Source organism: Hemiscyllium ocellatum, chromosome 46, assembly GCF_020745735.1.
Source record: "Hemiscyllium ocellatum isolate sHemOce1 chromosome 46, sHemOce1.pat.X.cur, whole genome shotgun sequence".
In the NCBI taxonomy this organism is placed as follows: domain Eukaryota; kingdom Metazoa; phylum Chordata; class Chondrichthyes; order Orectolobiformes; family Hemiscylliidae; genus Hemiscyllium; species Hemiscyllium ocellatum.
The window spans coordinates 6930744-6957115 of record NC_083446.1 but is presented as its reverse complement, the minus strand read 5'-3'; the positions used below and the strand labels follow the sequence as shown (position 1 = coordinate 6957115).

Below are 26372 nucleotides of genomic sequence, written 5' to 3'. Positions count from 1 at the left end.
TCCGTTAGCATTTAATGTCCACAGCTGTATATAAGGTCTATCAGTACTGTCATATACCTTAGTTACTGTCTGAATTGAATAGTGAGATGGTTTCTTCCCTCTCAGATGGGCATAAAAGATCCCATGGCCACTACCACAAGGAAAAAGTGTCGAGTTCTCTCCTGTGTCACGTGGTGACCATCACATTGCTGTTTGCAGGATCCTGTTGTGCTTAAATTGACTGTCACATTTCCAATAGTAAAGTGGTAACCACACTTGATTTTCTTTTGAGCAATTTTGAGACACTGGAAGCAGTGAAAGGGGTCATACAGATGTAAATATTTATTTTTCTATGTATGTGCATCTGGCTTGGAAAACCGATGATGGCATCAAAAAAGAACACGTGCTAGTGTCTCCCTGACTTATGGATTAATGCTGGAACACTGAGAACATGACACTTGAGGAAAGAGTTGATGCAAAATATGGCAGGTAAAATTATAGATAAGGAGCCTGCAAAGCATAACATTACACAGCACTGCTGATGAGTTTGAGAAGTAGAGCCATGTTATTTATGTGCCGTCTTAAATGGAGAGTAATCCTTTAGGGAAAGGCCTAAATGGCGAATGGAAAAACAGGAGAGGGGCTGAGAAATTAACAGAAACCAACTGTCTGATCTGTGCAATAAACTGCCTGCTCTCAGCTCAATGCTACTGCAGCAACAGCACTAACAGGCATGCAGAGGATTGTATGCGAGATTTCCAAATGATTCTGGTCAGCATTCAACTTTGTTCTGATCAGCTCAAAATATTTGTGCTCTTACGAGCTGGATTATTTCACCAATTTAAGTTAATAAACTTTCCCTCTTATCCCACTGACCAGACTTCCTACTCTGGATTCATGCTTTCAACACCACCTAAATATTATGCACACACCTCATCTACCATAGAACAGCCACAAGATGAAATATTAAAAAGAGACTCCAGCTATCCTCTCAGGGACCCAAACAAATGAAACTAGCCGTTGCTTCTAAGAGGAGCTGGGAAGTTTTCCCCAAAAGCCCGATTAAGTATTTAATCCTTGAGCAGCATCACACGAAACAGATCATCTGGTCATAATCACAAGAAAATGTCAGAAATACTCAGCATGTCAGATAGTAGCTGCAGAAAAAAAACAAGGTCTATGCTTCAGGTCGTGGTGACCTGAGATCAGAACTGAGCAACTAAACTTCTAATGAAAGATCATCTCAATCTGAAACGGTAACTCCGTTTCTCTTTCTATAAATGTTGCCTTATTTAATGAGCATTTATAGCATTTTTTTTGTTTTTAATTTCAGTTTTCGAGCATTGGCAATATTTTGTTTTTGCACCTGGTCATATTGTACTGCTTGCTGTGTACCAACTGACTACCGTGTTCCTTTGTTTGACTATATCAAAGGGACAAAAGAGAAGTCTTTTGGAGGTGGTGAGGTTTTGTGAGGTATTGCGTAAATAGAAGCCACTTCATTTTGCAAATTTTCGTTCCCTCACAGCAATGATGCAGGGGACTGAGTGGTTTATGAAACCAAGGAGAAGCAATAGCCACAAAAATCAAATCATTGTGTTGAATCATCCTTCAGATGAGAAATTAAGCCATTTGCAGTAGTGATTCAATGCCAATCCTGCACTCTACATTTCATAGTACATTTAGTTTTTTCATAAAGTCACAAGCAGGGTTTGTCACCTTGTTAATATCGGAGATCAGTTTGCCTTCTCGTGGTATATAGACTTTCTGGTTGTTAGCTCTCATTTTGCTTTGAATAGTGAAAAGTAGCACCTCTAGATTGCCTTTCTCTGTAAACCTGTCAAACGAAACATCACAAGAATTTTACTTACACTGCTTTTACTGATTCAGTAGTCTGAGGTCAATAAGGACACAAATAAACTGCATCAGTTAGTTTCAATTCTATTTACCAATAAAAATTTCAACCACATCAAGAGTTATAATACAATAGGGGATGGGTGGAGGGGTAAATCGCAATTTACAAGTGATAAGCCCTAAAGTCAACAGGAAGGAAAATCAAACAAAGGTGAATGTTCGTTGCCAATCCACTCCAGACCATTTGACACATCCTGCTGAGCTTGAAAACACTGCTTGGCAAGAAGTTTCTATTCCTTTTCAAACCTGAAATAAATAGTTTGGTATATGGATTCCAAAGATCCAACAAACATTCTGGAAGCACAAGTATAAATTGTACCATAGCAGCTGGTAGAAATTAAATTCAAATGAAAATCTGGAATTCAAAGCTCATCCCAGTAATAGTGGCCATGAGAACAATCATGAATTGTCATAAAACCATTTAAATTCACTAATGTGGTGCAGGGAAGGAGAACCAGGAGCCTTCCTACTCTGGTCTTTAAGTGAATTCAAGGAACTTGTAAACAAATGGAAGTGAGCCCACAGAACCTAATGAAAAAATGTGGCCAGTTCCCAACCGAAGCAATTTCCACTACATTCTGCAACACCCTTCCAAATGCTACATTGGGTTTCTGCTCAGTGCTTTCTTTGAATCTTGGGCCTACATCATTGCAGAATAGTACTATTTCAGCTGCAAGGGTTTCCACTGGTGAACTCCTAAGTTTCAAGTGTCTCCAGCAGATCAAGCCAGGTTCAGGTGCGATGCGCCCATAAAAGGAGGGAAAATCATCCCTTGCTGTACTGTCCTGCACTTTCCAACAGTAATAATCTTCACAGGCCCACACTGCCTGAGAACAGATTGCAGTTTATTTCCCTCTTCCCTTCATTTGGAAAAGATGTATCAAGCAGGTGATGTTGCATAAGAAGGTAGTGACTCTCAGCCAAAAAATAATAGCATGCAACATATATATCAAAATTAGGGCTATAACCTTCCTGGTTTCTGCCTGAGTCAGAAAGCAGGAGCGTTTGGAGATGGGATTCCTTGGCATATAAAGATAGGAAATTCTGTTGGATCTTAAGATTTCCAGACAGCTGATTGGTTGTGCACATATTCTACCAGGATCCAGAATGGGGGACAGTCACAACCAGCAAGAGATGTCATCCAATCAGAAGTTGCCAGTCAAACAGACCAAGGACTCCTAGGGTAGAAGATTACCAATCAAAAGGTAAGTGTTATATGGGGTGGATCTCTGGGCTGTGCAGTCATGGCAAGAGGCAGCAGGTTGGAAGCAAGGGTAGGGATATAGATCGCAGCAGTCACCCCCTCACACTAGTTTAATGCAAGGGAACACCACTAACACAAATGACAGCTTGTTAACCAATTAGCAGCAGGACAGGAACATAGAGCTCGAGTCTCTCCTCTCCCAAAAAAAACATAATTCAGGCAATGTGAGGATAGTGACAGGTCTTTGGTGCCGCCTAATTAAGTTTGCTTTCTGCCTTCAGGCCCAGATGATTATGCCCTAGGATTAACAAATGAATTACAGCGAGGAATGATATAAAACTATTTGCTTAATCTTGCGATCAGCACACTGGTATGAAATTAATCCAAGTAAAACTGTATGTTGTTAGGCAATCTTAAAACCAGATGTAACATTTCACTCTCCAGGCCTGTCCTTTAGATATTACCAAGCTATTGTTATGACAACAACATCTGAATAGCCACTTCACAGAACTGAATCTGAGCTGCTTGAAAATCTTTGCTTCTTGTACCTCAGAGTGAGGCCAGATTATCAAGGTCATGAAACTCTTGCTGGCTTGCTTCCTCTTTGTCCTAAAAAAGTACTTTTGACAATTCTAAATTGTGATGATTAAAATGGGACAGTTAGATGGAGTCACAGAGATGTACAGTATGGAAACAGACCCTTTGGTCCAACTTGTCCAGGCCAACCAGATTTCCTAAATTAATCTAGTCCCATTTGCCAGCGTTTGGCCCATATCCATCTAAAACGTCCTATTCACATATCCATCCAGATGCCTTTTAAATGCTGTAAATGCACCATCACTACCCACTTTCTCTGACAATTCATTCCATACATGCACCACCCTCTGCATGAGGAAGTTGCCCCTCAGGTCCCTTTCAAATCTTTTCTCTGATATGAGGGATCGAAACTTAGAATGGGGGGGGGGGGGAGAACAAATCACAGGGCAGAGGCTCCCCACCTTTTGAAACCAGACCCTTAGTATCCCTTGTATCGGCCTTCACCTTCCTCTGTCCCATCTTCCCTCAATCATAAATGGGGATGTTCCCGATTAATTCCAGCCTCGGGTGACTGTCTGTCTGGAGTTTGCACATTCTCCCCGTGTCTGCGTGGGTTTCCTCTGGGTGCTCTGGTTTCCTCCCACAGTCCAAAGATGTGCAGGTCAGGTGAATTGGCCATGCTAAATTGCCCATAGTGTTAGGTGCATTAGTCAGAGGGAAATGGGTCTGGGTGGGTTACTCTTTGGATGGTCAGTGTGGACTGGTTGGGCCGAAGGGCCTGTTTCCACACTGTAGGGAATCTAATCTAATCTAAATTGCACAATGTTCAGTACCATTCACAACTGCTCAGATACTGAGGCAATTCATGTTCAAAAGCAACAAGCCTGGACAATATCCAGGCATGGGCTGACAAGTGGCAAGTAACATTTGCGCCACACAAATGCCAGGCTATGACCATTTCCAATCAGAGAGAATCTCTCCCCAACTATCAACATCCTGGGGGCTAACATCTCTAACAAAAGAAAATCTCACCATTGTCCCTTGACATTTGCGTAAACTCTTAATATATACAGGTTCCACTGCCAAAATATAACTGATATTGAGCGGCTCGGGGCAGCTTACTTACTTAGGTGGTTTCTCTACAGTGCGGTATGTGTTGAATGCCTGAAGTTGATTCTGAACCCCATTCAGTGAGTTTGCTAGTTTGCGATCATTGAGTGTAATGATGGTGTGTTCAATCCACTGCAGGAGGTCAGAGGCAAGAGTTTCATACTTGTCAATCATGTTGTCTGCCTCAATTGCGTAATCCAGCACCTGGGTCAACACAAAAACACAATTCATCAGTGCATGGAGATCATAGAAAGAATACGTCAAAATGACTGACTAAAACAATAAAATGTGTGATGACTTCTACATTAATGCTCACATTTAAACAAAAATGTGTCACAAAACAAAGTACATCTCATATTGAACCACAAGAACATAAAATGTTCTCTGTGCATAATTAACTGTGATCTCAGCACTAAGAGTGCTATGCCTCATTTGTATACCTTGACTGAAAGAAGGGGTAGAAAACAACTCTTCACATTATGAATACTCAGAGAAGAGGATTGACTCCAATGTGGCTAGCCCTAAGTGAGTTAATAACGCCATGACAAAAGATATGGGATGACAGCAGCATAATAGTAGTGCTATTGGATTTGTAATCTAGAAGCCTAGGCTAATGATCTGCGAATGAGGGTTCAAATCCACCAAGGTAGCCAGTGGAATTTGTATTCAGTCAATAAATCTGGAATATAAAGCAAGTTTCAGCAATGGAGACCGTAACAGCAAGCATTGATTGTTGTACAAACCCATCTGGTTCACTGACACTGTTTGGGGATGACAACATGCAACATCAGATCCACTACAACGTGGGTGGGTGACTCTTAACTTTCTAGCAAGCCGCAGACCAAGGGCAATTGGAGATGGGCATCAAATTCTGGCCTCGTCAACTGCCTAACCAAAGGGAAGACGTTTTTTCAAAAACCCATAGAGTTGCACTACATTAAGAAGTTCACCCCTCAAGAGAACAGAGAAAATAAGATCAAATGTAGCAGTTAATACAACAGTATTGCAGGAAAAAGACTGTACTTGACAAAAACATCTGTTTGTAGTCGGGATTTGTTATGATTAATGTCTTTGTTAACATTACAGTACTCTTTATTTTTCTTGCACTCAACAATCATTCCTCCTCATACCTTCCCAATACGTTTCCCTTCTACTGCCAGTGCCTTCATCTTAGAGAAGTAGTGATAATATGTAGCAACATAAGTGATGATTGATTTTTCATCAGGCTGGTCCACGCTAACATCTGGAAGCAAAAACAATTAGGTTAATGTGGATCCACATTTTGCTAAGTGCATCACACAGCAAATCTTCAGCATCAAGTCTGCAACTCAATACCATAAAATGGCATTGTGACTGTAATTGCAATATTTAGAATCAAGGAATTTCTGTTTGTGACAGTGTGTAAATGCTCAACAAATTCCTATCATGTTCCAGTGAGTGGTTTTAACAGAAAATTCAGCTAATTTCTAAACGCTGCTCTCTCCCACACTTTTTAAAAACCAAAAACCTCAAGTGAAGGGTTGAGGATACCATTGAAGCTGACAAGACAAAGGAAAATTAAGTAAATTTATGGCGCTTTACTTGAATGCATGGAGTATTCAGAACAAGGTAAAAGATTTAATGCACAAATAGAGATTAATGGGTATACTTTTATAGCCATTATAGAGATACAGTTACGGGGAGACCAAAGAAATGAACTAAATTTTCATGTGTAATCCACCTTTTGAAAGGACAGGCAGGAAGGCAAGGATGGCAGGTAGTTTTGTTAGTACAATGTGGGATAAGTACAGTGGGTTCTGCCATAAAGTGGTAGTTGCATTCTTGTGCAACCCTGTGTTATAAGAAAATCGCACATTAGCAGCACATTTAAACTAATGGGGCCAGAATCACGTTTTATCTAATACATTCTTTAAAAGTTCACACTTTAGAAACAGTATCCCCAATTCATCAATTGTGTTATAGCAAATTCACATTAACAAAACACGCATTGTAATAGAACAATCTGTATGACAGCAAGAAATAATCTTGGGTCAGGAGATGTAGAATCCAACTCAGCAGAGGTAAAAAATAACTAAGGAAAGAAGGAACAGGTGGGAGTACAGGAAGTCACCAGGTTACGAACAAGTTCAGTTTTTCTGCTGTTCGTAAGCCGACTTCATGTCTAAGTCGGAAGGGATACGGGCTAATTAGACTGCACATTCATTAGGATGAAACATTGCACGTAACTCGGATTTTTAAAAATAATTTGTAAAAATGAGAAGCCAGAGGTCAGTTCGTAAGGTCAGGACGTTCGTAAGTCAGACCTCCGTAACCCGAGGACTTCCAGTACTCCACAGGATACCCAATAGCAGTTATACTGTAGGACAGGGAGTAAATCAGGAGATTATCAGGATATGTTTAAAAAGAATGTACACTAATCATGGCTGATTTCCATCTACATGTAAATTGGGAAAATCTCATTCATGAAAAAATATACTAGCACTGGTGACAGTCCAGAAAAGGTTCACTAGGTTAATCCTCATTGGAGTTTAGAAGAATGAATCTGAGGCAACATTGGAAGTTTTTTCGAGCCTTGACTAGGTATATGCTGAGAGGTTGTTTCCCCTTCTGAGAAAGTCTCAGTCTAGAGGACATAACCTCAGATTAAGAAGACACTCATTTAAGACCGAAATGAAGAGAAATGTCTTCTGGGGTTAGTAAATCTAGCAAATTATTTCCAAAAGAGGGCTGTAGAGGCTCTGTCATTATGTATATTTAAAGCTGAGATAGATATTATGGAGAAAAGGCAGGAAAGTGGAGTTGAGGATGACTTGAATGGCTGCACTGTTGACAGTGATGCTACTGAGAGGTTACAAACCCTTAAATTATCACCAAAGTTATTTATCACCTTCTCCTCAACAGGCCATTGACTTGTTCCTTGATCTCATCACCGTCCCAACCAATGAGGAACCATTTGGCATCAACTCAATACTTCTCTCCATTTGTTTAATTAGCAGTACTCTTGCTTTTCAACCAGAAGATTGTGCGCTTTCAAGTTCCACTAGTTAAGCACAAAAATTCAAGGTTGACACTCCAGTGAACAACTGAAAGAGTGCTAGGCTGTTGGAGATGCTGTCTTTCAGATAAGATGTTAAACTATTAAATATCTGCCCTCTCAGGTGGATGAGAAATATTCTGTGGGACTAGCTTGAGGAGAATCAGGAAAGTTTGGCCGAGTGTGCTAAGTTACATTTTATTCTAAGTGAAATGGAGGTCTTTGGAATAAATGGTGAACTGAAGCTAACAGGTACCCATCGAGATTTTTCAACATTTAGCTTGTTAGATGCATTTGTTAAGATCAGAAGCTGAATATCAGTGAGATGCACCACAACTTAGGTAGGATACACTATATTGACCTTGGAGGGAGTAAAAACTAAGTCCACAAGAATGATACCTGGACTTCAGGGATAAATTATCAGGAAACATTATATAAGTTAGGTGTGTATTCTCTAGAATTTTGTAGGTTAAGGGGTGATCTAATTGAAGACTTCAAGATATTAACAGGAAAATTCAGGGTAGATAAAGATTAACTATTTTGATTGGTTGCAGATTCTAGAACGAAGGGCATGAACTAAAAATAAGGGCCAGACCATTCAAGAGAGATGTTAAGAAGCACTTCTACACACAAAGGGTGGTGGAGGTTTGGAACTCTCTTCTACAAGCAACAGTTGATGTTAGATCATTTGTTAATTTTAAATATGAGGTGGGTAATTTTTTTGTGAAGCAAATGCATAAAGGGATATGGGCCAAAGGCACATGAATACATAGTTAGGCCATACATCAGCTACAATCTCACTGACTGGCAGAAGATGCTCAAAGGGCTAAATGGCCTACTCTTGCTCCTATAAGTTGTGCTGTTAACAAGGTATTTAGTAATCCCTTTAATTACCAACTCACTCCTACCTAACCTCGCTGCTTGTCAAAAGTCGAAAAGCTAGTGAGATGATCCCAATGTCAAGAGGCCTCGCCGGACTTCTCACCCAATTCTGCCAAAATCTCACTTTAGTCCGTGGACTAATAAAAACAAGGTTTTAAACCAAGGAGTAAAAAGTGAGGTCTGCAGATGCTGGAGATCAGAGCTGAAAATGTGTTGCTGGTTAAAGCACAGCAGGCCAGGCAGCATCCAAGGAACAGGAAATTCGACGTTTCGGGCATAAGCCCTTCATCAGGAGGGCTTAAACCAAGGAGACCATCCAAAGAGACAGCTGGAATTTTAAAAATCATGTTCATTGGAGCACACTGTAAGTTGCTTATAAAGTTTCATTTTCCTGGTACGTTCAGCAAAAAGCCAAAAAGTCATGTGGGCAAGCTCATAATGAAAAGAATATGCAAAATCAGAACTGAAGTTGACTATGCAGCCCCACAAGAAGGGTTAGTTTCTGAAGTTAAAGAAAACTGCTTGACAACAACACCCTAACTGGCTCCTGGCCAGGTAACCAGCTTGTGTGGAGCCAATGGAGCCACCTAACCTGCAAAGAGAAAGCACTGAAAAATCTGCATTTTTAAAAAATCGACTGCAATTCTGGTCTCCCTACTATAGGAAATACTTTGTGAAACTTGAAAGGGTTCAGAAAAGATTTACAAGAATGTTACCAGGATTGGAGGGAGAGGCTGAATAAGCTGGGGCTATTATCCCTGGAGCGTCGGAGATTGAGGGGTGACATTATAGAGATTTATAAAATCATAAGGAGCATGGATAGGGTGAACAGCCAAGCTTTTTTCTCCAGCGTAGGGGAGTCCAATACTACAGGACATGGTTTAAGTAAGAAGGGCAAGATTTAAAAGGGATCTAAGGGCCAACATTTTCACGCAGACGGTGATACATGTATGGAGTGAACTGCCTGAGGACGTAGTGGAGGCTAGTACAATTACAACATTTAAAAGTCATCTGGATGGTTTAGGAGAAGGAAAGGTTTAGAGGGATATGGGCCAAATTCTGGCAAACGGGATTAGATTAATTTAGGATATTTGGTCAGCATGGACAAGTTGGACTGAAGGGTCTGTTTCTGTGCTATACATCTCTATGACTCTATGCAATTCAAAAATATTTTGAAACATCCTGTGATCATGAATAATTCAACATAAATGCAAGTGTTCTTCTCTAAATAAATGGCTTCATTTAATTGTTTTTTTTAGATTCATTCATGGGATGTGGATGTCATTGGCCAATTTTACTACCCATCCCTAATCACTCTAGGGAAGGTGGCAGTGGTGAGCTACCTTCTAGAACCAATATAAAATGTTACCCACAATACTATTAAGAAGGGAACTCCAAGAATTTGATCCAGTGACAGTGAAGCATCAACAAATGTACTTCCAAATCAACACAGTCTATGGCTTGGAGGAGTACTCACAGATGGTGATCCCTGCCCTTGTCCCTCTTGGTAGTAGTGGTTGCAGATTTGGAAGGTGCTGAAGGAGGAGCCTTGGAGAATGGAGGAATCTTGAGTGTCATAGAGATTATTTAAATTATCTCTTGTTGAGATAGTCATTGTCTAGTATTTGCATAGCCTGAGTATGACATGTCACTTATCAACCTCAGCCTGGAAGTTATCCAGATCTTGCTCTTTCAGTATCTGAGGAGTTACAAATGGTTCTGAACATTGTTCATTCACCAGGGAACAATCCCATTTCTGACCTCGTAACAGTGAGGTTATTGTTGAAACAGCCAAAATTGATTGGGCCTAGGACACTACCCATATCTAATGTGTCAAAGCCACAAAAACTAAATGCACAACACAAGGCGCTAACTACTTCATTAGATTCTCCGAAGTTTTAATGTACACCAGTTAAATCCAGTCTATCACAAACATTACAATCAAGTCTTTGCCTGCGTCTGTGTCCTTAAATACCTTCAGGATCCAGCAGTTTGGTGAGTCCCAGCTGCTGCTCTGCCACATTGAAAGCATTTTGTAAGTTGTAGTGAGCATTTGACTTCTTTAGTCTGTCAAAATCAATCAGATCTGGCCTGAAACAAAGAACAAAGGAAAAAATAGTCCTTATCAAATTAAAAGAACAAGGCTGACATCACCAGACAAAATCAGATTCCATGTGTGCAAGGCTAGACTAAAAAGAAACAATATGTGAAATGAGGGTTCCCCAGAAGTGTGTTTTGCCATTCCACAATATCATGGCCATCTTTGACTTTTTTAATAGGACATGACCAACAATGGTGAAGTCAGCATTTGAACCGAGTATCTTGTTAGATCATTACAGTCAATCATATTGCTGTGGCTCTGGAGTCAAATATAGGCCAGACCAGATAAGGACAGATTTCCTTCCTTAAAGGGCATTATTCAACCAGATGGATTTTGACAACAAGTCATGATGGTGTTGTTGCATCATTATTAAATTTCAGGTGTGTTAATAATTCAATTCAAATTTCACCAGCTTCTGTGGTTGCATCTGAATTTATATCCCCAAGATCTGAGTTTATAGCTTACTAGTTCAGTGACATTAATCTACTGTCTCCGTACTTTCTTGACTTAATCCCACATCCTGGATTCTTGATCTTTTATTCTAACATCAATTCATGATACATTTTAATTGTGTAATCACTGGAACAGATCCTAGTGGATTGTAAACCTGGAAGAGAGTGTTGGAATCAGAGTCTGACATCAAAAAATGTGGAACAGTTGATTCAACAGGTAATCATACAATGTCTACCATCTTCACAGACCAAAAGGTCCTGAGATTCAACTTCCCCTCTGTGCAATTTTGATTGATTTCTACAGGGAATGTTTCCTACAATCCAGTTGGAAAGTATGAGTATCTATAGCAATTTTTATTTTTGTTTCAGATTTCTAAAATCCACATTTCTTGGTTTTATTTATTGAAAAATCATAAACTGGTTTTAATGATACTATAAAATTTATCTTAAGAAAACAATACTAGCGTGGAAAGCATTCTGTACCTTTGATTTAATACTGGCACTTATTATACAAGCTGTTGGATAATGTTATCTTGAAGCATTCAATTCTGTTAAAATCTCTCCAAAGTCTGAAGATATGATAAGATACCTGTGTTTGTGGACAATTGCATTGAAGGCCAGTCCATCCCTCCAGCTTGTGGTGAAGTTGTGAACATTAACATTCGGATATCTGCAAAACACAAATGAACAACCAAAAGTGTTGAAGAGTTCAAATTTAGTGCTAGACCATGTCCAATTTTGTTTGATGGTGGTGGTGATGATGATGGGTGGTGAGTGATGGTGAGTGGGTGGGGATAAGAAGAGAGAAAGGATGCGCACGAATTGAGAAATGATAAGCTAAAAGCACTTTCTCACACAATGGATAATGTGGAATGCTCTCTGAGCAGGTACCTGAATAGGCAATTAATAGATTCTCTGATCAATAACTGTAATAAATTCAATCTCGTCACCTGACTGGAGGCATTCAAGTGAAAGAGCAAGCATATGTTTCGTAGAGCTGGGGTCAGGTTAGGAATGGACGAAGAGAGAGAACCAAAATGTTTACACAATTGCCTGTTCAAAATCTATTATGAAAAGCACAAGAATCCAGCTAACCAGCAATTGGTGGACAAAGGGGAGGCGCTATCTGAACTGTTAAAGTCTCCAGAACATCAACTGTTTTGAGTTATAGGCAGAGACTGGATAGCCTGGGCCTTTTTTCACTGGAACATAGGAAGCTAAGGGCTGACCTTAACTCATGAGGGCTGTAGATAAGGTGAAAAGCAAGTGTCTTTTCCCTAGAGTGGGGGATTTCAAGACCATGCACTGAATGAGCACACTGACAAAGAGATTGGGTTCCGTCACCCTGTGAGAGGTCTTTAGAGCTTGGGTTTCTATGTGACAGTTGTCATAGAATCATACAACACAGAAATAGACTCTTCGGTCCAACCAGTCCATGCCGACCATATCACAAACTAATATAGTCCCACCTGCCTGCACTTGGCCTGTATTCCTCCAAACATTTCTTATTCGCATACTTATCTAAATGTTTTTTAAATGTTGTAACTGTGTCCGTATCCACCACTTCCTCTGAAAGTTCATTCCACACATGAAACACTCTCTGTATAATAAAAATCCCCTCATGTCTTTTTAAAATCTTTCTCCACAAACCTTAAAAGTATGCAACTTGCTCAGTAACTTGCATAACATATTTTGTGGAATCATAGAATTCCTATAGAGTGAAAGGAGGCCATTTGGCCAATCAAGTCCACATCGACCCTCCACATGGCCTCCCATCCAGAACCACACTCAATGACTATCGCTGTAATTCTGCATTTCCCATGACTAACCCATCTAGTCTGCACATTCTTGGATTCTATGGGCAATATAGCATGGCCAATCCACCTTAACCTGCACATCTTTGAACTGTGGGAGGAAACCAGAGCACCCAGAAAAAACCCATGCAGACACCGGGACAATGTACAAGCTCCACACAGACGGTCACCCCGAGGTGGAATCGAAACCAGGTCCCTGGCACTGTGAAGCCTTTGTTAATGAATTTCTGATATAAATGGTATTTTGTACAGGGAGGGACACTTGACTATCCAGCGACAGTCAACCACCCATTGAGCAAGTGTAGCATAATTGATACAGTGAAGGCTTGTTATATTCCAACAGAGGGCCTCAGCTTCAAACACAGAAGAGCATTCAAAGCAGACATTTATAAACACTGACTCTAATAAAATGATGTACGCTAAACAATGGTTTCTTGGTCAGATGTTGATTAGACTCTATACATTTCAAGCACTGTCTGTTTTTCATCCATATGTGTACTTTGCAGGACTTGTCACTTAATTCCCTTTGGCAATTTTCCAATTCTGCTTACCCTGCTGTCTTCATTTGGCACCAGAGTAGAAGTGCATCTTTGGCAGATTTCTTTTCCTTGTTATCCTCTGTTTCAACACTGATATCCTGGATCTTTTGAAACAAAAGCCTTGATAAGTAAAATACATACACATGGCCAAGGACTGTGTAACTTACTGCAAACAAAGCAAATCATTATTAAGGCTTTAAGTTAACCTCAAACACTGACTCACTTTGGAAAGATCATTTGCCCTTATGTGATAACTGCAAATGCCTTGTGATCAGTGCCTTCAGTAGAGATTTTTAATTTCGTGATGTGAGTGAGAGAGAGAGAGAGAGAGACAGAGACTGAAATTATGGTAGTTTTTCAGTTAAGGGGCAGCTACACCCAGTTTATTCAAAACAAGAAAAACAAGCATAAGATAAAGCAAGCAGCTGCATTATTAAATTCCTCCAATAAAGCAGGGAAAATGTTGTGGGGGTGCTTGACTTAAACATGTTTTTAACATAGTTATTTCTGATAAAGAACAATGAAGAATGATCACAATATATGCATGGAATCTCTGAGTTAAATAGACTGTAACCCTTTGCTGCCTCTAGAAAATCACTTCCACAATATAAGAGTCTGTACTGCATCTTATTTGTTGTTTAGTCCAAGTTCTGCTGAATCATTCAATTTTGCCTTTGTTTCCTCCAGACTTGGTTATTCCAAAGTTCTCTTGGCTTGCCTCCTATTTCCCACATTCTGTAAGCTTCATCTCATACAAAATTCTGTCATAAGACCATAAGAAATAGGAATAGGAGTAGGCCTTTTGAAACCTCAAACCTGCTCCACCATTCATAGGATTATGGCGTATCTGACATTCTTCACATCTACTTTTCTGCCTATCCCCATAAATCCTTGATTCCCCTACTGATCTAAGAATCTATTGCAGACTTAAACATGTACTACAATTCTGCCTCCACAGTTCTCTGTGACAAGGAGTTTTGAAGAATTGCAATGCACTGAGAGAAGAAATTCCTCCTCATCTCAGAATTAAATTGATTGCTCTTTATTTTGAGACTATGCCCTCTGGACTTAGACTCTCCCACGAGGGTAACATCCTCTCATTTATCCTGTGAAGCCCCTTAAAATTCCTCACGTTCCAATATGCTCATCTCTCATTCTTCTAAATTCCGATGGACAAAGTCCCAACCCATTCAAGCTTAGTTCATAAGGCAATCCCTCCATACCAGGGATTATACAAGTGAACATTTTCTGAACTGCCTTCAGTGAAATTCTATCTTTCCTTAAATTAGGGGGCCAAAACAGTTCATTGTACTTCAAATATAGTTTCACCAGTACCTTGTACAGTTGCAGAAAGACTTCCCTACTCTTATATCCCAACCTCCTTGAAATAGCACATTCCTAATGAAGGGCTTATGCTCGAAACGTCAACTCTCCTGCTCCTAGGATGCTGCCTGACCTGCTGTGCTTTTCGACTCTGACTCTCCAGCATCTACAGACCTCACTTGCTCTCAAGCATTTCATTGGCCTTCCTGATTACATGCTGTACCTGTGTTCTAGTTTTGTGTGTTTCATACATAAATATGCCCACATCCCCTTGTATCTCAACTTTCTGCAGATTCTCTCCATTTAAATAACATTGTTCTTCCAAATGAACAATTTTACATTTCCCACATTACTCCATTGGTCAGCCTTATTCTGGCCCATAATTGTGTCTGTTCACCTATTACACTTGTATTTGCTGACATAAGTTAATGTGTCCTTTTGTGAGGAACAGTATAACTCGAGGTGATGAATAGAAGATGGTCATCAACAAATTTAATATGAGAATTTGGAAACTTCTTCACTCAAATGTGGAGAGAATTTGGAATTTGCTGTCATACAGACTGGCTAATCTGATTTAAAGGGAAACTAGACAATCATACGAGGAGATGCTATGAAAGCAGATTTAGACCAGAAGAGGTGGAAAGAGGCTTTAGTGTAGCATAAACGTCTGCATGGGCTGGTTGGACCAAATGCCCTATGTAAGTGGAATGATTCATTCATTCACTACTAATAAATAAATTGAAAAAACCTATCTTGATGTGACAACTGCTGCACAAAGTACCTGAAATCGAAGGATGATGGTCCATATTAAGCCCAGAGTAAGCCGATGGTTCCCATCCACAATGTCATGTGAGCCCATGTTTTCCAGATGGACTTTCTGCTCTTTCAAGAATTGCAAGGCCTTATCCACATTTTCTAAACAGTGAATCCGCATTCGTCCTTTGGTGGGTTTGGGCTGGAAATAGAAACAAACAGCTTGAGTTAATATCATAACAGGTCACTATTTAAGTCTAGCAACTCATCGCAATTCAGTCATTTGCAGGGAACACATATTTATCAAGAAAATCTTATTTAGACGATGCACCACAAAGCACTGTCTGGAGATCAAGCCACTTCCTGTAAAATGTGGGAGGTGGCTGATCCCATTGTGAATGGCAGTGACCACATCTGCAACAAGTATTGGTTGCTGGAAGAACTCCAGCTCAGAGGTGATGATCTGGAATCTGAGCTTCAAACACTACCGCACATCTGGGAGGGGGAGAGTTACCTGCACGCTTTGTTTCAGGAGGCAGTCACACCTGGTAGATTAAGTAATTCAAATTCAGTTAGTGATCAGGGACAACAGGCTATGACTTCAAGTGAGGCAAGTAGGGGGATCCTGAGTGGAGGAGCCTCAGCTGTTGACCTTATCCAAGAGGTATGAAATGCTTGCTCCCTGTGTGGATGAAGGAAAGGGCTTTGGGGAGGTAGAGCCAGCTGACCACGGCACCATGGTGCAGAAGGCCATTCAAGAAGGGGGAACAAAAAGACAAGTGGTAGTTATAGGGGATTCTGTAATTTGGGGGATACATAGTATCATTTGCAAGCTGGATCGGGAGAACCACATGGTGTGTTGTCTGGCCGGTGCTAGGGTGCAAGAAATCTCTGACTGGCTTGAAAGGATATTGAAGCGTAAGGGGGAGGATCCAGTTGTTGTAGTCCATGTTGGGACTAATAACACAGGCAAGGCTAGAATGGAATCTATTTGGGGATTATCAAGCACTTGGAACAAAATTAAGGAACAGGTACTCAAGGGTTACAACCTCTGGATGACAATCCGAGCCATGTGCAAATTGATTTAGGGATAAGAAAATTAGGGAAGTAAACACATAGTTCAGGGAGTGATGTTGGAAAGAGGGGTTCCATTTCATGGGGCATTGGCATCAGTTTTGGAACTGGGAGGACCTGCACCGATGAGATAGTCTTCACCTGAACCGATTTGGAACGAGTGTTCGAACGAAAAGGATAAACAGGGTGGTCAGTAGGAAACTAGTGAGTCGGAGGGGGGAATGGGAAAGGGAAAATGACAGGGAGCATACTGGTAAATAAAAAGGTAAGCAGCAGGTTAGTATGTGTGCAAGAGGATTTAAGTTCAAGACAAACTACAAAAGAAGCAAAACGGAAGGATAACTCGTGTGAGGTCCCTTTCGGTCATGGCTGGCCATGGGTTGCATCCTCGTTGTTCTAGCTTTCTGCTTCCCTGAAGCAACGTCGCTTGTGACTGAAGAGACCAATGCTGGAGCGACAGTCCAAGTTGTAGAGGTCACTTTTGTATGTGGTCACTGATCTACTAGAACTGCTGCACTCCTTCCTTCATGCCCACTTGTCTGCTACAGCACTCATCAGCTTCTTTGCCCGTGTTTTGAGATGTTGGTTCAGGGTGCTTCTCCATCTTGTGCTGTCAACTGCTAGCCTTTCCCAAGTCTCCGCAACGATATAAGCGCCTGCATGTCCCTCATGCAGACATCCTTGTAGCGCAGCTGGGGATACCCAGTGGGTCTCTTTCCAGATGTAAGCTTTCCATAGAGGACATCCTTTGGGATGCTGACGTCCTCCATACAGAGGATGTGGCCCAGCCAGCCCCTTGTTTGTTGCCTGTGCAGAGTGCACATGCTGGGAAGGCCAGCACAAGATAGGACTGCTGCGTTGGACACTGTCTTGCCAGGATATACTCAGGATACTCCTCAAGTGGGTGTTCAGTCTTCTCTTCTGTCTGGCATATGTAGTCCACATTTCACTACCGTACAGCAGTGAGTTTATATAATAGGCATTGTAGACTGACATTTTTGTCTTCACTGTCAGCTTGGGGTTTGTTCATACTCAAGTTGTGAGGTAAGCAAGAGTTGAGGCTGCTTTCCTGATCCTCTTGTCGATCTCTGTGTACAAAAAGGGGTTGTCAATGATGGTTGAGCCAAGGTACGTAAACTGATGGACAACACTGAGCTTGTAGTCATCGATGGTGATGACCGACGGTGCTTCTGTGTCCTATCCCAGGATGCTCGCCTTCTTCAGATTGATAGCCCGAAATCCTTGCAAGTGTGAGAGAGGCGGTCTATCAGTAACTGGAGATCCTGCTGGGTGTGTGTTGCAACTGCAGCATTATCAGCAAACAGCATCTGCATGATGAGTGCCACATGTACTTTTGTTTTGGCTCTGAGGTGGGCCAGGTTGAAGAGTCTGCTGTCTGATCTATTGCGTAGGTAAATCCCCTCTGTTGCGGTGTCAAAGGCACATTTCAGGAGCACAGCAGAAAAAATGCCAAAGAGTGTGGGAACGAAGACGCAGCCTTGTTTGGTGCTGCTGCGGATGTTGAAGGGCTCAGAAGAGCTGCTGTTGAACTGCACTGTCCCCTTCATGTTCCTGTGGAAGGATTCTATAATGCTCAGCAGTTTCAGTGGGCAGCCAATCTTCAGGGGAACTTTGAAAACACCGTTTCTGCTGACCAGGTCAAAAGCCTTGATGAGATCGTGGAAAATGACATACAGGGGCATTTTCTGTTCTCTGTACTCCTCCTGCAGTTGGCTAAGGGAGAAGATCATGTCTACTGTTGAGCTTTAAGCTCGGAAGCCGTCCTGTGACTGGGTATACACGTTCTGCCAGTTTCTGCAGGTGAGTCAAATGACCCTAGCAAAGGCTTTGCCGACAGTGTTAAGGAGAGAGATGTCTCTTAGTTGTTGCAGTTGCTTCTCTCACCCTTGTTCTTCCAGACGGCAATGATCTTGGCATCCCTCCTGGTCTGCGGTACAGCTTCTTCTTGCCAGCACTGACAGAGGACTTCATGCAATGGAAGCAGTAAGCTAATCTTGCAGCACTTGATCAGATCAGGAGGAATCCCGTCACTAGCCTGGGCCTTACCTGAGGTCAGGCTGTCCAATGGCCTTGCTGAGCTCTTCTACTGATGGCTCTGTGTATAGCTTATCCATGACCAGCAAGCAAGTGATGGCCGTAAGTGCTGAAGCGGACATGGCATACTCTCTGGAGTAGAGATCAGAGTAGTGTTCAACCCACCTCTCCATCTGCTGACCTTTGTCTGTGATTACTTCCCCAGTAGAGGATTTGAGGAGGGCTGTCTTGCTCTGAGCTGGTCCTAGTGTCTTCTTGATGCCTTCGTATATTCCCCTAATGTTCACCGTTATAGTGGCCTTCTGAATTTTCTCACTTAGCTGTGTCCAGTACTCGTTAGCGCAAGCCTGGCAGTCTGCTGAGCCTTGTTCCTGGCAGCCCTGAGATTCTGCAGGCTCTTCCCACTAGCTGACCATTTGTACTCAGCTAGGGCGACACGCTTGGCTTCAACAATGGGGGTCATCTTGGTTACCTTAGCCTCAAACCAGTTGTGTGTCTTGCAGGTCTTCTTCCCAAAGATAGCCAGGGATGTGTGGTGCATGGTATCCCACAAGGTTTCCAATTCTCTGTGGCAGAGTCTCTGTGTCACAAGGTGCTGAGTTCTCTCTCGAAAGCCTCTGAGAACTGTTGCATTAGGTCTGGCCTGGATAACTTGCTGACGTTGATGCGACGGTTCCCCAGCTGTTTAGTGCGACGGAATTTCTTAGGTTGCAGCCTAATCTTGCAACACACGAAGCAGTGGTCTGTGTGAAAGTCCATATTATGGTAAGAGCGTGTGTGGAGAATGTGTTTGATAGCCACACACCTAACTGGTATCAGATCGAGTTGGTGCCAATGCTTTGAGCGTGGGTGTCTCCAAGAAACCTTGTGCTGAGGCTTTGTCTGGAAGTAAGAGTTGGTGATGCACAAATCATGGTAAGTGCACAGCTCAAGCAGTTGTTGTCTGTTCTCATTCATTTTGCCCACATCAAAATGTCCAAGGCAGAAGGACCACGAGTCGTAGTCTGCACCCACTCCTGCATTGATGTCACCCAGAAGAACAAGTTGCTTCTTCCTAGGGATAATGCCAATGAGGGGTGCAAGATTTTCACAGAACTCATCCTTTGTGTCTGGTGTGGAGAACATTGTCAGGGCATAAATGCTGACAAGGGTGACTGGGCCTGCGGTGGTGTTGAGGTGAAGAGTCATGAATAGCTCTGAGCCATTGCTGCCTGGTTCTACTGTGTTCATCAGGCGTTTCTTCACTGTGAAGCCAACTCCATGCTCTCTGGGCTAATAAAACCCCTCCTTCAGCCAGTAAAATGTGTAGTCCTTCTCTTTCAGTGAGCCTGCCTCTGCCAGCCTTGTTTCCTGGAGGGTGGCCATGTCCACGTTGAGTCTCTTGAGCTTGTTATTTCTGACAGCTTATCTCCTATAGTCGTTGACATCCTGGTGGTTTTCTGCGAGGTCGGTCATCATTGTCTGGACGTTCCAACTTCCAAGTTTTAGAGCTGGTGATTTTTGTTGTTTTCTGTTGTTGATTGGTGTGGTGATTGCAATCTGCTGTTCGAATAATTCCTAATCCCCATATACACTCCCAATGGGATAGCAGATTGTGGTGGGATAGCTGGGGGTTGCCCAGCTTGAGATGGGTGATAGCTGTCCAGTGGGATCCGAAAATTCTTCCCCCTGTCGGGTGCAACCCCTGGCATCGCACTCTATGCTAATCTAACGATGACCTAAAACCAGTATCTGCTGTTCCCCCCTGTTGTGTCAACACTGTGGGCGAAGCTGGAGTGTCCTCTTCAGGTGCAGTGGTGGTAGAATGTAAGCGTAGGTGGTGTGGTATGGGAACAAGCTCTGGCCCATGAAGCATGTCCCTCCTCTCCACGACACTGGCTAATTCAAAGGAACAGAATAGCTGTTATAGTTTGGTAACAGCACCGTCGAAGGAGCTGCTAGAGTGATGTAGATAATGATGAATTGCCTTTTGGGTCCTGGCTCCAGATTTTTCCTGAAAGTTTACTCCTGAAGCCTTTCCCACGTGTGAGTCTGACCACAAGGCAGCGGAGGTTTGAAACCAGATGTTTCCTTCTACTTGCGAGGAAGCAGCCCGCCTAGTGTTGGGGCACAGGTCTCTCCTAACTCTCCTTATCCACATCTCTCCTAGCCCTCCTTATCCACATCTCTCTGAATCTCCTTATCCACATCTCTCATAACCCTCCTTATCCACATCTCCTTTTACCTGGTCACCTCTCTCTTGCCTAACTCAACTCTTTGTCTTTTATATCCTCACTTCCTCTCCATACCTATTATCCCACATAACTTGCAACATCCTGACCCCCCCTCATCCCAACTCACTTCAGGTCTCTCCCTTATTCCCACCTCTCTCTCTCTCTCTCCCTCCACTATCTCTTCCCCCCGCCCAGGTCTCTCTACCCCAGACACTGTTCCTCTTTCTGCCAAACCAACCCCCTCTCACCTGCTGCTGCCAGACCCTGACCTCACACACACACCCCAGATCTCTTTCTGCTTCTCCATCCACCCCCAGTACCTTTGTAGAGCTGGGCGATGGCAGTGGCCGAGTTCTGGGAGCACAGCCAAAGCCGCTGTCTCTGGGCCTCGGCCTCATTTCACCGGGGCCACTCTCAGGCCCAGGCCCCTGCCTCCATCCAGGCACTGCTTCTCCCAGCCGGACAAGGATAACTCAGGAGATATTATTAGAGATGTTGGAAATCATGAGAGTAAGAAAACTAGCATAAAGGCACTTTACCTGAATGCTTGTAGCATTCATAACAAGGTTGATGAGTTAACGGCACAAATCATAGTGAATGAATATGCTTTGGTAGACATGGTTACAGGATGGTCACGGCTGGGAGTTAAATATTCAGGGGTACCAGACTATTCAAAAGGACAGACAGGAAGGTAAGGGAGGTGGTGTAGCTCTGATATTCAAGGACATCAGGGTGGTGCTGAGAGATGCTATAGATTCAATGGAGAATGAGACTGAAACTATTTGGGTGGAAATTAGAAATTTTAAGAGGGAAATGTCACTGATAGGCATAGTCTATAGGCCACGAAACATCACATTGGGGCAGGCAATAAACAAAGAAATAACTAGTGCAGGTAAAAATGGTATGGCAAGTATCATGGGGGATTTTAATCTACATGTAGATTGGATGAACCAGCTCAGTTAGGGTAGCCTTGAGGAGGAGTTCATTGAGTGTATCTGTGATAGCTTTCTTGATCAGTATATAATGGAACCGAAAAAGGAGCAAGCTATCCTAGGTCTGGTCCTGTGTAATGAGACAGGAATAATTAATGATCTCATAGTTAGGGATCCTCTTGGAAGGAGTGATCACAGTATGGCTGAATTTAGAATACAGGTGGAGAGTGTGAAGATAAAGTCCAATACCAGGGTCCTGCGCTTGAACAAGGGGGACTACAACAGAATGAGGGAGGAGTTGGCTAAAGTAGACTGGAAACAAAGATATTATGGTGGGATAGTTGACAAGCAGTGGAGGACTTTCAAAGCAATTTTTCAAAGTGTTTAGCAAAGATATATTCCAGTGAAAAGGAAGGACTGTAAGAACATAAGTAATCTGTCATGGTGTCTAAGGAAATAAGGGAGGCGATGAAACTGAAAGAGAAGGCATACAATGTGGCCAAAAACAGCATGAAACTAGAAAATTGGGAAAACTTTAAAGGACAACGGAAAGCCACAAAAAGAGCTATAAAGAAAACTAAGATAGAACACGAGAAAAAACTAGCACAGAATATAATGACAGATAGCAAAAGTTTCTAAAAATACATAAAACGAAAAAGAGTGGCTGAAGTCAATGTTGGTCCTTTGGAGGATGAGAAGGAGAATTTAGTTACGGGCTATGATGAAATAGCTGAGGCAATGAACAGGCGTTTTGTATCGGCCTTTACATTGGAGGACACTAACAACATGCATGTAATTGACAAAGAGAAAATGGTAGGTGAGGACCAGGAAACAATTATACTTATGGAAGAGGTAGTGTCGGGCAAGCTGATGGAGCTAAGGATGGATAAGTCTCCTGGTCCTGATGGAATATATCCCAGAATACTAAAAGAGATGGCAAGTGAAGTAGCACGTGCACTAGCGGTAATTTTTCAAAATTCTCTAGACTCTGGGGCAGATTGGAAAACAGCAAATGTGACACCACTGTTTAAAAGGGAGGTAGACAAAACATAGGAAATTATAGACTGGTTCGCTTAACCTCTGTTGGTGGGGGGGGAAGATGCTGGAGTCTGTTATCAAGGAAGAAACAGCAAAGCATCTCGGCAGAACCTGTCCCCTTAGACAGACGTAGCATGGGTTCATGAAGGGCATGTCATGCTTGACGAATCCTTTGGAATTCTATTAAGACATAATGAGCAAGGGGACCCAGTGGATATGGTGTACCTAGATTTCCAAAAGGCCTTTGACATGGTGCCACACAAGAGGCGGCTGAATAAGGATATATGGCATTGGGGTAAAGTATTAGCATGGTTTGAGGATTGGTTGATGCACAGGAAGCAAAGAATGGAGATAAATGAGTGCTATTCTGGCTGGCAATCCGTGACTAGTGGTTTGTCTCAGTGATCAGTATTGGGACCGCAATTATTTATGATTTATATAGATGATTTGGAGTTAGGGACCATGTGTAGAGTGTCAAAGTTTGCAGATGACACAAAGATGAATGGTGGAGCAAAGTATGCAGAGGACTGTGAAACTTTGCAGAGGAACACAGATGCATCGCATGAGTGGCCAAAGGTCTGGCAGATGGAATGCAATGTTAATAAATGTGAAGTCATACTTTCGGTATGAGTAACAGAAAAAAGGATTTAGCGAGTTTTGAGAAGATTTGTAGCTCAGGTTGATGTTTTAGATATAGGTTTGCTTGCTGAGCTGAAAGGTTCATTTCCAGTTGATTCGTTACCTTAATAGGTAACATCATCATTGGGCCTCAAACAAAGCAATGCTGAAAATTCCTGCTTCCTATTTATATGTTTGGGTTTCTTTGGGCTTGGTGATGTCAGTTCCTGTGTTGATGTTATTTCCTGTGGTGCAGTCACTTCCTGTTCCTTTTCTCAGGGGTGGTAGATAGGATCTAACTTAATGTGTTTACCCTTACTGGCATAAAAATTCACTAAAGAGGAGGAAAACAACAACAAACTGCCATTCCTAGAAGTCACAGTAGAGCGGACAGCCAATGGGGAACTTCAAACCAGCGTCTACAGAAAAACAACGCATACAGACCAAACATTGAAGTACAGAAGCAATCATCCCAACACCTACAAACGAAGTTGCATTAGAACATTATTTCAACGAGCCAACACACACTGCAGCACAGAGGAACTACGCAGAGCAGAGGAAAATCACCTATACCATGTATTCAAAAAGAATTTGTACCCAATGAACACAGTCCGCTGATTTCTCAGCAACAAACCCAAACAAGCAGACAAAACACATCCAGAAACCCCAGCCACTCTCCCCTACATCAAAGACATCTCAGAAATAACTGCCAGACTACTCAGACCCTTGGCATCATGGTAGCCTACAAACCCACCAACACACTAAAACAGCAGCAAATGAACTTGAAAGACCCTTTACAGACAATGAGCAAAACTAACGTCATTTACAAAATACCGTGCAAGGACTGTAACAAACACTACGTTGGACAAACAGACAGAAAACTAGCCACCAGGATACATGAACACCAACTAGCCACAAAAAGATATGACCCTCTCTCACTAGTAGTATCCTCACATACAGATAAGGAAGGGCACCACTTCGACTGGGACAACACATCCATCCTAGGACAGCACAAAGACATGCACGAGAATCCCTAGGGAAGCATGGCATTCTATCAACAAACACATCAAGTTAGACCCCATTTACCACCCTCTGAGAAAAGGAACAGGACTTCACCACAGGAAATGGCATCACCAACCCAAAGAAACCCAAACATATAAATAGAAAGCAGAAATTTTCAGCAGTGCTTCACATGAGGCCCACTGAAGATGTTACCTAGTAAGGTATCGAAATGTCTGGAAATGAACCTTTCAACTCAGTGAGCAAACCTACATCTAAAGTAAAAAGGATTATTATAGTCATAGTCATAGAGATGTACAGCACGGAAACAGACCCTTCGATCCAACTCGTCCATGTCAACCAGATATTCCAACTTAATTTTGTCCCATTTGCAGCACTTGGCCCATATCCCTCTAAGTCGCTTATTAACTGAATGGTAGAAAGTTGCAGCATGCTGCAATGCAGAGGGACCTGGGTGTCCTTGTGCATGAATCACAGAAGGTTGGTCTGCAGGTGTAACAAGTAATTAGGAGGCAAATGGAATTTTTCCTTCATTGCTAAATTTAAAAGCAGATAGGTTATGTTGCACCTGTACAAGGTGCTGGGGAGGCCACACCTCGAGTACTATGTGCAGTTTTGCTCTCCTTACTTAAGAAAGGATGCACTGGCACTGGAGGGACTACAAAGGAGGTTCACCAAGTTCACTCCAGAGTTGAGGGGGTTGGCTTATGAGGAGAGACTGAATAGATTGGGATTATATTCATTGCAATTCATAAGAATGACTGGGATATTATACAAAACATATAAAATTATGAAGGGAATAGATAAGATAGAACTACAGAGGATGTTTCCACTGGCAGGTGAAGCTAGGACAAGAAGGCATTGCCTCAAGATTAAAGGGAGCAGATTTAGGACTGAATTGAGAAGGAACTTCTTCACCCAACGGATTATTAATCTATGAAATTCCTTGCCCAGTGAAGTAGTTGATGCTACTTCAGTAAACATTTTTAAAGCTAAGGTAGATATCTTTTAACAATGAAGGAATTAAGGTATATGGTGAGAGCACGAATAAGTGGATCTGAGTCCACAAAAAGGTCAGCCATGATCTTATTAAATGGCAGAGCAGGCTTGAGGGGCCAGACATCCTACTCCTGCTCCTCGTTCTTATGTTCCTATTTTAACTGCAAAACACTTCAAAGGTCTATGTAGTAACAAATGTCTTTCCTCAATGATAATTTGATGCATGTTCTGTTGCTCCTCCCCATCCCAAATTACGATGCAACTTGGGATACTTTGTCACATTAAAATTGCTATTCAAATGTATGTTATTTTGGACTGCCAACAAAGTCCTGCAAAATTATTGCACACTTCAACGTTTGTGCAACTCCTATTAAAGATAATTAATACTTTCAGGAGTCAAAACATGATAAAGAGACAAAAGAAAAGGGGACACAAAAAGAGAATGATTTTAAAGCTCAAACATTTGACAATTACGATTTGGTTTCATGGAAGAATAAATGTGATATTTATTTTACACTTTGGATCCGCGTGCCATTTAAAAGATCCTTAAAAAACTATTTCTATGTTATTACGAATATTAAAATATTTCATTCAGGACTAACATTTCTAGTGTTTAAACAGGAAGACTAATTTATTTTCATTTGCAGATAGCAAAGTTAATTAAATGGAAGAAGGCACACAGCACATAGATGTGACTGATCCAGTCTGTAAGTGTCGAGAGTTTGTTGCTGGAAAGCACAGCAGGTCAGGCAGCATTCGAGGAACAGAGGAATTGACATTT

General features: G+C 42.0%; 1 protein-coding gene across 4 annotated transcripts in view; it reads right to left on the bottom strand.

Moving 5' to 3' along the window:
- LOC132836360 (spectrin beta chain, non-erythrocytic 1-like) overlaps nucleotides 1–26372 on the bottom strand; it is a 302644-nt gene that overhangs the window by 58398 nt on the left and 217874 nt on the right. For all 4 annotated transcript variants that reach the window (XM_060855849.1, XM_060855846.1, XM_060855848.1 and 1 more), the window contains 7 exons: nucleotides 15671–15844; nucleotides 13579–13670; nucleotides 11803–11883; nucleotides 10636–10751; nucleotides 5875–5987; nucleotides 4761–4948; nucleotides 1699–1816 (listed from right to left, as the gene is read on the bottom strand). In XM_060855849.1, the coding sequence (XP_060711832.1) occupies nucleotides 1699–1816; nucleotides 4761–4948; nucleotides 5875–5987; nucleotides 10636–10751; nucleotides 11803–11883; nucleotides 13579–13670; nucleotides 15671–15844 (882 nt within the window). The remainder of the gene's footprint in view (nucleotides 1–1698; nucleotides 1817–4760; nucleotides 4949–5874; nucleotides 5988–10635; nucleotides 10752–11802; nucleotides 11884–13578; nucleotides 13671–15670; nucleotides 15845–26372) is intronic.